This window comes from Daldinia decipiens (genome assembly GCF_022478715.1).
Source record: "Daldinia decipiens strain CBS 113046 unplaced genomic scaffold F4813scaffold_9, whole genome shotgun sequence".
NCBI classification, from domain to species: domain Eukaryota; kingdom Fungi; phylum Ascomycota; class Sordariomycetes; order Xylariales; family Hypoxylaceae; genus Daldinia; species Daldinia decipiens.
This window is the reverse complement of record NW_026054552.1, coordinates 27078-39751: the sequence shown is the minus strand read 5'-3', so window position 1 is coordinate 39751 and position 12674 is coordinate 27078. Positions and strand designations below refer to the sequence as shown.

General features: G+C 43.4%; 2 protein-coding genes across 2 annotated transcripts; one reads left to right on the top strand and one right to left on the bottom strand.

Annotated features, from left to right (window-relative positions):
• Positions 1-2584: 2584 nt before the first annotated feature.
• On the bottom strand, positions 2585-4097 carry F4813DRAFT_352715 (uncharacterized protein). The gene is made up of 2 exons (XM_049242547.1): positions 3498-4097; positions 2585-3392 (listed from the first exon to the last, which is right to left on the bottom strand). The coding sequence occupies exons 1-2, from the start codon at positions 3820-3822 to the stop codon at positions 2869-2871; spliced, it is 849 nt and encodes a 282-aa protein (XP_049101337.1). The 5' UTR covers positions 3823-4097; the 3' UTR covers positions 2585-2868.
• Positions 4098-6222: 2125 nt separating this feature from the next.
• Positions 6223-11914, top strand: F4813DRAFT_401501 (P-loop containing nucleoside triphosphate hydrolase protein; the record flags this gene model as incomplete). The annotated part of the gene is made up of 11 exons (XM_049248413.1): positions 6223-6298; positions 6365-8025; positions 8147-9334; positions 9371-9383; positions 9417-9835; positions 9947-10007; positions 10041-10415; positions 10449-10533; positions 10592-10662; positions 10714-11657; positions 11744-11914. The coding sequence occupies 11 exons, from the start codon at positions 6223-6225 to the stop codon at positions 11912-11914; spliced, it is 5064 nt and encodes a 1687-aa protein (XP_049101336.1).
• Positions 11915-12674: the final 760 nt, after the last annotated feature.

Here is a 12674-nt window from a genome sequence, read left to right as displayed (position 1 = left end):
TTGTTTGGGCCGAGATGTCAATAGGCAACCGCGACAAGGCTGCCGAGACACATAAACAAACCTCAATCTTAGGTAGGCAGGTGCTCTTTATGTAACGTTATTTTATCGTTATTGCTAAGGTAGTTCTAGGCCAAGATTCATAGCAAATATCATTAGCTGTTGCTTAAAAAGTCGAGTACCTCCTAGCCTAAACATAGGTATGTACCTAAAGGCAAGAAGGACCTAAAGCCATTTGTATTGGAACATTTATGATTTTCATTTGGGAATAAATATTTGAACGTCCAGTGTTAGGTATCAGCACCTCCTCCAATCGACGCTCGGACCATATACAAAACTACCTCATACACCCTTTTAAAGGTGCATGCGATGTACCTAGGTATGTATTAAAGTTTACGAAGTACGGCCATGTGAAAGTTAGTAGGTTACGTGCATACTCTATCCGTTGCATCCACCTTTACTTCAAGGCGTACATTTCGGTTACTTTCAATACCTTTACAATATATGTATGGGGAAAATCTTAAAAAAAAAAAATACAAGGAGTTAGAACTTGCATTAAAGTCCACCTAAGTAGCTTAATAATACTAGATATTGATGAATGAGTCTTAAATATTTATTCATGTAAATAAGGTAAATGTCCGTTTACATCATAAGAATCAAGGATGAATAAAAGGCTGAAAAACAAACGGGAAGCCGGATACGCGTAGCCGCAAAGACGGGAAAAATAAATTTGACTAAGTTGGGGGTGCCTATGTACGCGTTTCCTTTGGTACTTACTTACATGTATAGGTAATGTTGTATGATCCAAGTAGACTTTAACATTGATAGACTGTCCCTAAACTTTTTGTTTATAAACATCGGACTAACATATAAGGTTTATTTTATTGTACATGTGGCCTAATCTCAAAAAGGTCCATGGCTTTATCTTTATAATTAGTGTTTAAATTTTGTATAGGTATAAATGGCTTAATATTCTCGGCAGCCTTATTGTATACAATGTCCTCAACGGCTTAATTGTGGCTACATCGTTAGCCAATGACGGGACTTACATTACACGAGAACTCGGATTATCCGTGCTTAATGTTAGTGGTTATAAGCTTTTAAATGTTATGTTGCATTTTTACACATACGTCTTCTCTGAATATGGTTTAAGAAAAGCGAGAAGCTAATGGTAAAGCTCATTCTAAGTTTCATAAGTGTATATAATTTACTAGTTCAGCATTCCTCGCCTTTGCCAAGAGCTAATTCCAGGTTTATTTATAAATACGAATGACTTGATATACTAATGAAGCTATAATGTCGCCATCAAAGAGCCATGTAAAGTAAGAATATGGTTGAAGGATTATCTAAGTTGATGATTACTTTACAGGTATGGATCAACTCGTACGAGTTAAAATTGACATGGATAAACAGTCGTGGGAAAGACTAAAAGCTTAAATCGCACTCGGCATATCACATCTACTATGGAACCCGAAGATCGCACGGTAAAGTCTTCCGGCCGCTAAACTGGCGGCGCAATGACATGGGGGCAAAAGAACCCTGTTAGCTTGGGCTTGCGTCTATATTACCTAGGTACCTAAAACTCTCCGTATTCAAATTATGTAGGCAGCGCATCCTTTAGATTGTCGTGGTTTTATCCTTACAGCCTCTAGTCCTCGTGTAAGACATAAACTTCGATATATCTTAACATATATAGTGGTGAAGTGTAACGCTGATAAAGCGAAGAAAGCCAACAATCCTAACAGTGGCTATACTCTCGTGTGACTGCGGCACGGCGCTTCACCAAGCTTATTGACTCAGTTTATTGAACGTCACAAGTAATCTCATGTTTACGAGAACCTAAATGCGTAAGCTGTGTTCGTCATGGCTAGCGCTGCGTCTCAGCTGTGCCGCGCTTGTACCGCTGAGACATAATGATCAACTAGCAAGATCAACTTACCCGTCACATCGCATAGGAATAAGCTTATCCACTCTATAGGCTCGCTTATATTATGGGTTATGACGTACTGGTCGCCGAGCCCGGCGATATAATGGTATATCCGCGTTAATAATCAACCATGGACCCCGAACGGCCCTTGGAGTCCCAATTAAAGTAGGATACATGGGATGCATGGGCACATATGTACCTAGGTAGTTAGGTAGGGTCCGTTGGTTCATAGGGCTGAAGTAGATCCACTTATATGTAAGACATTTTAAAAGTTACAAGTAGGTAATCGTGCCTAATGATGACTACCTAGCTTATGTAGGCCTTTATTAGTTGCTCTCGAAAAAGATGGAAGTGAAGTAGCCGCGCTTAGAATACGTTTAGTACCCGTCTATATTACCAATCTAAGCTAAGCGCCTTTACGTCACATTAATGCAGCGAATCTTCCCCGATACATACATGTAGGTACATATGTACACTTAGGGTCGAGACCTTTGGCGGTAACACGGCATATGAAACCCACTTTGAAAGGTGGGGTTTCCGATAATCGCTTAAGCATATCCCTGTAAGGAGGCGGGTGCGGGGATCAGGGGCAGTTCATGATGCGGGACTTGAATACGATAACTTCTAAGACTTTAGTTTAAAGTGCTTACCTAACCTAAGGTCATGGCCTGTTATAATTATCTTAATAGACCTAAAACAGGCAGCATTACTCATATACAACTATTCAAAACACGTAGTTAAGATACAGAAGGAAAACGTTACATTGCTGTAGTTATACTTTAAGCAGTCTATTACAAATCATTGAAAAACTCCATCTCTCCATATCAGCATAGACTAAATCTATAGCTCCTAACTCCTGATCCTAGCTCTAATTCCAGCTCCTATTTTCCATCATAGTTTCGGCAGGTGTTCATTTCTGGCATGAATATGTTTTATGTATTCCCTCAAACTAGCATAATGTTCCTCGATGTGACGTAGATCGCTTTCACCGGGAACTTAGTTTTAATAGCATTGACAACATGATCGTTCGAAACATCTATAACAGGTAGTCTACTACTTGATGACCGACTTGCGAACCGAATTGCCGGGGTAGAGAAGGTGACATGTTGCCCATCGCTAGAGTTTCTGTCGCTTTCTGGAACGTTGATCCTCTGTCGCATCTTACCGGACCTGAGATCAACTTCAGCAATAAAGTCTTCGGTGGTCCTCTCTCCGCGCCTCCTGGTCTGCGTCGGTTCGAAGTTAGTGACTATTCTAGACTCGAGATCGATCCAAATAGTCCCTCCGTTGACGTAAGCATGGATATAGCTACATGACGCATCTAGCTCCATGCAGTGTGGCCCGGTATACGGGGTAATATCGATTGAACCGATAATGTCACCAATTGAAATGTCGAAAATAAAAATTTCGTTAGACATCTCAATAGGCGCAAAACTATGGCCCTGCCGATGTCGTTGACTGATGTATACTTTGATGATGATTGTTAGTAATTACTGTATTCTGTGAGAAGTCTTAAGGGGCACAGGAATAAACCGGAGCAGAAAAGGGGGGAGGGGGCCTTGACACTACTTACAAAGGTTCCGGCTCCAATCATGGACAATCTCTTGCGGTTCTGCAAGGAGGTCGTCGAGAATGTAGACCCGATACGATACTGCAATATCTGCAAATGTGCATGCCTGGCCCTCTGAGTGACTCATGTTGGAGCTAGTGTTGGACTCTGAAAATACTTTCGAGTTGTTATTGTTGGTACCGAAGAGAACTCGAGAGCAATCTGTACTAGGGCGAGCTTGGATGATTCTAGCGTCTGTCTTGACATCTTGCAATAGTGCCATGTCGGCGGGTGTCTTCGAGAAACTTATAGGGTTCTGAAGGGCTATCCTAGAGAAGGCCTCCGGCATCACCTTTTCTCGTGTTGGTTGAAGGAACGTGCCGTAGAGAAAGACGGATCGCTCAATTTACATCACGAAGAAGAATTTCTCTCTTGCTTCACCCACTCCGGCAGAGAATGAAGAAGAAGGAAGAATAAGAGAAGGAATCCACCTACTACGCCATCCCGATTTCCTATCATAGGACCTCCCGGCCGAAGTTAAGCCTCGCGGCTACGACGCGCAGAGTACTGCCACGTGCTTAGCCGCCATTTTCCAGAACACCGGTAAATGTCTCTTCTCTTTGCTGATCATGGTTCCCGGAATAGTTAGGTACGAGCCCCATACCAAGCCCGCCAATCATAATTGTGCGTATCCATGCATCTCGTAACCGGTAGCCAATCAACATCTTTTCAAGCCGAACGCCGCTTCAAAACGTAAACCAAATTGAGTAGACTAGTAGGATTCGGGTGGTTTCAAAACAGGATCCGAATAGGCACCATTATAAGCATAGAATCACCGAAATGGGAACTCAGATTCAAAGATCCCACCTAGCCAAAAGGGGTCATTAATGAATGTCTTGGGAGAGCTATTTGCCCCACTCTGAGCAAGGACGGGGATAAAACACATAGACTGTTTATTGTCTTTACTGACTACGTTGCATCCGGAGTAAAATTATCTAATGGATTGTGGAAACTACATTATTTCAAAACGCCCATCTCTCTGAGCATCATGATTCATAAACCATGCACGCACAGTTTCTCAACTGTCAGGACTACCAGGCAGAGGAGTCTTAGAAACCTCGGACTTTTTTTAGCGAGAGATATAAATCGGGAATACGAACAAAGATGAAGCCATAGTTCACCGCTCCGGAAAACAACGTTACGAACCCCCGAAAAGCAAGCTCTCCATCCTAAAATATGAGACATGACTACCTATCCAGAGGACAAGTAAGAGTTGACACAGAAGGATCGTGAGATTCTTCGTATTCAATATAGCAAAGCAGGGTAGCCCTCAGGCTTCTGGAGTGTGTTCAATTTTATTTTTATAATGCACAGCGCTGATGACAACATTCGTATGTCTGTGCCGTTTAGAAATACTAGACTTTCAGTGTTTGTTAAAATCGAACCACTACACATAGATAAATCCTTCATCACGGTTAACTTGATCCTTCGCATTTAACTGCCTCATAAATAAACAGGGGACTCTTAACTCCTATATTTTTTTTATTGATCTTCGACTTTACTTGGTACCAAGGTAGGCCATGTTTCTTCGGGAGTGCGGAAGGAACCGAGATATACGGGTTACAAATGTAGTTTATATCGTGTTAGAGAATTCAGAGGCAAATAGTATGGGTTGGGGGACATTTGGAATTCAAGTCTCATGCTTCTTTCTAAACCTACATATTACACATAAATACCTATCTTTCTAATATTCTTCCTCTCCCCTTACTCGCAATATCGCTACCATGGATTATAGATAGTATAAGTTCAATTTTAGGTACAAAATGCCTGCGTCGGTATACGATTTAGCCCCTTTCTTTATTCACTCCTATTTTAATATTTAAATCAATCCTAAACTTTCATAACTTCTTTCATAGGCGAAGGCCTTCTGTAATTAATGTTAGTTTTCGACGTGGCGTATCATTGCCAAACGAAATCAGGGACTTCGAGATCAATATATGTGGATTTAATTTGAAATATGTAAATGACATCTACAGATACCATAATATATAAACACGTGTATCTTGACCATATATAATTCATACCTGTCTTACCTCTTTAGGAAATAAGTTACCTGGTACGTAAGGTAGGTACGTCAACGGTAAAGCAGGTACACTTAGCATCACATCGCGTACCTGCCCAATATACCTCCTTCCTAAGGTAAGTGCATAGAGGTACCTAACGTGCACACAAGCTGGCTGATCCCTTATGTACCTCTTTAGACGTTGGTTGTTTCCTTTCCTTCGCCAACTCCATTCCTGCCTGGTGTTACCTTTTCAATGGTTGCTTTTCAACCCGGAATTTGCTTAAATCTAGGCATTCAATAATCTCCCTTTCAACCACCACATTTTATCTTCTTACAAGCGTGCATCTCCTCTCCCAAGCGAACTCAATAGTCCGAGGAATCGCGCCTGATTTCGGATCCAAGGGTCTATCCTTGGTCTTCTTCTGTGATCGCCATCTGTAAATAAACCTAATATATCTGTTGAAAACTGTTAGAGTTGGCATGGCGCCTTCGGGCATGTAAGTTGCCTTGTTTATTTGTCTCCTCTTTAGTAAGTTTCATGCTAATTTCTATAGACGCTATTCGGCCCAATGCCGCAATGCCAACGAACCTGGTGGTTGCAAGCGCGGAGCCTCTTGTAAATTTTCGCATTCTGTACAAGACTCTCCCAGCATCCAAAGTTCAAAAAACCGCGCCAACATTACCATGTCTACTTCTCAAGATACAAATAATGAGCCTTCCTTTCATAAGTGGCGAAGAATGATCCCGAAGACTTATAATGGTAAGCCTTCAGCCTTTGGCTTTAAACTACCTCAATTCTTCCAGATCGCTCGTGATCTGGTCCAAGGTGACCTTGACGTGCTCCAAAAGACGATAACCGAACTTGCGACGGATCCAGGAGTCTTAGAAGTGCGCGAAATGATCGACGAGCAGATTCAATTTTGCAATACCGATGTTAAACGTATAACTCTTTGGCGTACTTGCGTTTTACCCTTCTTTCAAACACTCACCGAGCAGCGAGTAAGCCACTCTGCTATCTTAGAAGCGCACACAGGGACTATTTACAATGTTGTTTTCGGCCACGATGCGTCTCGTCTGGGAATTCTCTTCAACTTCTTGATTGAACTCGCCGTGAAATGGACATCGCCGCTTATCAAAGATGACGACGGACCAAAAGCTCAATTCCTAGAACTTTGCTCCGCAATATTAGCTAAGGCGATCAGTTACAATTCTCAAGCACTCGTGAACGAGAAAGTCCCGCCAATTGTTAGTCGAATATTGAAACTTATCGATGACGTTGATAAGAGTGGCCGTAGCTTTTGGACTTTACAAGCGAGGAAACATCTCGAGTATATTCAGCGTCGTCTTGGCGTCATCAAAGAAGCCGCGCGGGATGACGCCCCAAAGCCCCAGCCCCTTGGACATGCCAAGTTTGTATTACGTCGGGATCTTCCTGGAACTTTGTCCCTGGAAGGTCCACGTCACGACAATGATCATGAGGATATAACGAAGATTCGAATTCTACCAACAATGTCAGAGATCATGTCCACCCGTTCGGATTACCGGCCACTCCAAGATCCCTCACAGCTACACTTGCCAGGGATCCAGGGGTTAATCGACCGCCACTTTCGACTTCTTCGAGAAGATATGGTTGGTCAGCTAAAAGACTGTATTAGCGAAGAGATACGTTTTCTTGAACATCCCGAGAGCAAAGCTATCATCAACCCACAGAGTCGTATTCGGACAAACTCATATAACATTGTAGATATTGTTGACATTAAATGCACACGCCGATGCGGATTGGAGTTTCATTTGAAAATTGAGCAGCCCTTTTCTGCGGGAAGATTGGCAAGTGAAGCACGAGCAGATTGGTGGAACCTGTCGAAACGATTAGAGGCAGGGGCTTTAGTCTGCCTCCTAGAGAAGGATACCGCCGTCTTTTGCGTTGTAGCCGAATCTACTTTGAGACCAGATCCAACTCGCACGTATACACAAAAGACGGATAAAAATAGCACCGAGAAACGTAACCTTCACAGCAATAAGGATTTTGCATACGTGAATCTGAACTTAGCCGAACCGAACGAAGTAGATCTAAAGACTATGCTGTCGGTTTCACAGTCTAATGAACCTGTCAGGAGATCCTTGGTGGAGTTTCCCGGCATTCTTCTGCCCTCATTCAAACCTACTCTATTAGCCCTCCAACAGATATTCATGACTCTGGATCTCCCATTTGCCGAGCTGCTTGCATCTAGTGCTGATGGGCCAACCGAAGTTAACATCCCACCTCCCCTATATGCAACAAAGTCTGGATTTGTTTTTGATTTGAGTTGTCTTACGTTGGATGGAAAATATTTACAATTCTCCCCTCAGGAAGCCATCAATCCTGAGGAGCTTTGTAACAGATCAAGCTTGGATGAAGGCCAGGCTACAGCCCTCCTTAACTCCTTAAAAAGAAGCCTGGAACTAATCCAGGGACCTCCAGGCACAGGAAAAAGTTATACAGGGGAGGTAAGTCAATATCCGAAGTCTTGGCCCTTCTTTTCTATTTCGGGTTAAACGAGTAACATATTCAAAAATTCCACTTGCCGAAATGTATAAAGTACCTAAGAATTAACTGGCATATATACAGGCTATTATCAAAGTCCTTCTAGCAAACAAGGAAAAGGCTAGCATAGGCCCAATACTTTGTGTCTGCTACACCAATCATGCTTTAGATCAACTCCTTGAACATCTCTTTAATGGCGGAGTAGAGCAGATTATTCGCATTGGTTCAAGATCGAAATCGGCTGTCCTTACAAATCTAAACCTGCGTAATGTGGGGAAGGAAATGGAACGCACGAAATCGGAGAGAAATGCTTCATGGAAGTCGACTGCAAGTTTAAAAGGGGCAGAGGACGAGATGAAAGCATACCTAACAGAACTAAAAGCCTCGACAACCCATAAAAGGATCAAGGAGCATATCAAGGCCAGTGAATCGCCGTTCTACGATGCGATATTTGGCATAGAAGAGGAAGACTGGACTAAAGTTACCCGTAAGGACGACCTAGCTTACTTCCTTGACTGGGTCAATGCAGGTTTCGTGTCAGAGAAACCAGTCGGAGATGTTGGAGCGCTGAAGAGGCAGGATCCAATGGTTTTGAGCCAGCAGGAAAGGCTTGCAGTTTTCACATCCTGGGGTTCTGTAGTAGCTACCGACTTAGGAGATGAATTTGTCTCTCTTCACCATGACTATCAGGAAGCAAAGAGGAGACACGACACTGTGCAACGTGAGGTGGATCTTCGCGTTCTTCAAGAAGCTGATATCATTGGCGTTACAACAACCGGTTTGGCCCGGAACTTAGATATGTTTCGAAAGCTTGATAGCAAAGTCTTAATTTGCGAAGAGGCCGGCGAAGTCCTAGAGAGTCATATTATCACAGCGTTATTTCCGTCGGTACAGCACGCTATTCTCATCGGAGACCATCTTCAACTGCGCCCTCAAGTTTCAGATTATGAACTTTCTGCTGCAAACCCGCGTGGAGAGCAATATTCGCTAGACGTGTCACTTTTTGAGAGACTTGTTCAGCCAACACGGCCCACAGACTTGAAATTGCCGTTCGATATGCTCGAAATACAAAGGAGAATGCATCCATCTATATCTAGACTAATTCGAGACACCATATACGAGACTCTTAAAGACGATGCAAAAGTCAACAACTATCCCGAAGTCGTCGGCATGAGAAAACGACTATTTTGGCTCGACCATGATAGACCGGAAGCGCGATCAGATCCGAATTTCCCTACTAATACGTCTCGGACGAACGATTTTGAAATTGAAGTTGTTTCCGCTCTCGTTTCCCATCTTGTACGCCAGGGGACGTACGGACGTGACGATATTGCCATCCTGACACCTTACTTAGGCCAATTGCACAAGCTAAGAAAGAAGCTTCAAAACTCATTCGAGCTTGTTGTCGAGGCTCGAGACCTCGAGAACCTTCAAAAAGAAGGTTTAGATACCCCATTAGAGGCACATAAGCAGGCATTGGGGAAATGCATACGGCTTGCGACCGTTGATAATTTTCAAGGTGAAGAAGCGAAAGTAATTGTCATTTCTCTGGTTCGAAGTAACCCGGAACGACAATGCGGATTCTTGAAGACTACAAACAGGATCGACGTACTCCTTTCGCGAGCGCAGCATGGGATGTACATCATCGGAAATTCGACAACTTATGGTGAGGTTGAGATGTGGTCAAAAGTCATTTCCATGTTAAACGAAAGCGGGTGCATCGGCACTAAACTACCACTTCAATGCCCAAGACACAAACACACAACCATCGAAGTATCGGAACCTGATGATTTTATCTGATTGTCCCCAGAAGCTGGATGCAATCTTCAATGTTCCGAGAAGCTTGGCTGTGATCACATTTGCCGTAGCAAATGTCATGCAAAGCCCTTGCATAGGGCAGTCAAATGTCCAGAACCATGCCTACGACTAAAGTCTTGTGGCCATAGTTATCCTGGACTCTGTGGGGATAATTGTGAAGAAAGGTGCTCTACAATCCTCGAGGGGCATAGTGTTTCTCTTCCTTGTGGTCACACACTGACCTCACCTCGATGTTGGCAAGTTAAGCATCCGGGCGAGGTCAAATGTCTCACACGTGTGGGGAAAGATGTTCCGGGTTGCGCTCATCATGTTGATGTTCCCTGCTATGAAGACATTACCGAGAAGAGTTTCGTCTGTTCGGCACGATGTGGTCAACCTCTTCCCTGCGGACATGTCTGCAAAGATTCATGCAAAGCTTGCAGGGCTCGTGGTGGGACTCATTCACGATGCACATCTATCTGTGGTCGAAGCTACAGCACTTGTAAACACTCTTGTGCTGATCAATGTCATCCGGGTGAGAATTGCGCTCCTTGCGGTATGCCTTGCGATAAACGGTGCACCCATACAGCATGTTCTAAACTATGCTCCGAGCCTTGTACCCCTTGCATGTTACCGTGTTCATCTAGCTGTGTGCACAGTCAATGCTCTATGCCGTAAGTTTGCCATATCAAGCGATTACCTTATTATGCGATTACTAACTATTCTTGACAGATGCTCTGCTCCATGCAATTGGACGACTTGTTCTAACCGTTGCGGCCAGCGCTTACTTTGCGGTCATCAGTGTAAGGACATACCTTTTTGTGAGACACGCATGATCTGACTAGAGTATATAGGCCCGTCTCTTTGTGGCGAGGCCTGCCCTGATATGAAGTTCTGTCAAATTTGTGCATCTGGAGAAATAAAAGCCACCATAGTTGATACGTTGCCTGCACCTGAGTTACGCGAATATCATAAGATCAACTTGGACGCGGAACCCTGCCTTTTTCTTGATTGTGGTCACATATTTACAGTATCAAGTATGGACAGGTCGTTGGGAATAGTAGACATTTGTCGGAATGCCGATGATACCCCTATTACCATGCAGGCTTCGACGGGTCCTTTTTCGGATGCTACGATTCGGTCTTGTCCACGTTGCAGAGGAAGCTTGCGAAACATATCACGATACGGGACAATTGTCCGTCGGACGTTACTAGAAGAGTCAACTAAGAAATATATTACCTGGTCTCATACCCAGTCGGTGGAACTGGAACGACAACTTATTGACGAGGAGGAAAAACTTGTAACTTTCAAGAAGTCTGGCCGCCTTCAAGAGTCGATTAGCAGAGTAAGCAACGAACTTTACGTCAACGGAAGCCCTATCGACCAATTACTTGCTATCCACGATTGGGTTGGACATGATCGGTATAAGCCAATCATTCACCTCTACTTTACCATATTCGAATACGTTGGTCGTGTTACGGCTATGGAGAAGTCATACCGCCAAGTATATGATCTTATAGAACACACTAATCATAGTGATCGTTCCACCGACAAGTCTGAGTTGATTTACTCAGATAGACACACCCGTGGCAAGATTGCTGCTCAGACTTCTCTATTCCGATGTTATTTAGTAGTCATAAGCGACTTTCTGCATTTGAGAAGTCTGACTCGATGTCATACAGTGGTGAAGTTTAACCTTAAAAAGGCACTTGAGGAATGCAAGAAGCTAGCCGAGTTAGCACAGGAGGCGAAATATATTCGACAAGAGGCTGAATGCCATATTTTCCATTCAAAATTGGTTGCTCTCTCTCTCAACAAGCGAATCGTACTGTAGGGCCTGGTGATTTGAGCGGAGATAAGGTGAGTGTGGAAAAAGCGCGACAGCACCTTTCCAAGGCAGAGGCCCTTATTCTCGAGTTGCCAGCAGCTGCACATCTACGAAGGGAGATTGACGCCGTAAGAAGAATGTTGGTTGACAACGTTTTCTTCCGTGGCGTCTCCATAGAAGAAAGACGTAGCAACTGGAAAGCGATGTTCGAAGAAACTATTGAATGAATGTGTTCTCCTATGATTCGCTATTACATTGCAGAAACTTTCGATGCCAGCACTGAATCTTGAGCTATTGCAACCCGAGCTACATGTACACGAGGAAGAACGTCTCTCTATGTCTAATTGAAACTCGGTGTATCTGGTAATCAACCCCGAATTAATAGTTGCAGGTCTATATGACGAAAAATCTCTTCTTTTAGCCTTGAATTGACCATAGCTCTTAAATAGTTAACACTGCTGAATATGCTAGTATGTCCTCAGGTGCAAGGCTGAGAACACAAGTCGCAAATGATAAAATCCAGCTCAGTGCCTAATTTTGCCGAGAACATCATTCTGCAATACGTCTTAAAGGCAGGAAATGAAACGTTAACTTGTAAGTCTAATGTAGTAGTTATTCTATATCTATTAACTTGACGATCTTCCGGTTGACCAGCGCGTATTACGTTGGGAATACGAACAGGCGAAGAGTGAATAATTTTCCACGATTGAATCGAACTCAAAGTACATAAGATAAGCCACAAATCGGTATCCACAATACTAGGTTAGCCACGAAGCATGTGGCACATCGAGAATGAAATTGAGATCGCCCGATTGTGGCAACTTATTAAAATCCTCGTCTAAATCCACAACACAATCGAAACTCGACGTCATCGAACCAAGAACGCCAGTTCGATCTCCAACACCTATAGTCTCAATCTGACACATCTCATCATGTCGACTATTAGCCTTGCTACGACGCTAACTCTTAGTTCCTGGTCAAGATCCA

Coding starts and splice junctions, on each gene's coding strand:
- F4813DRAFT_352715 (XM_049242547.1), bottom strand. CDS start 3,822: ATGCCGGAGGCCTTCTCTAGGATAGCCCTTCAGAACCCTATAAGTTTC. Junction 3,393..3,497: donor TGATTGGAGCCGGAACCTTT/GTAAGTAGTGTC, acceptor TCATCATCAAAG/TATACATCAGTCAACGACAT.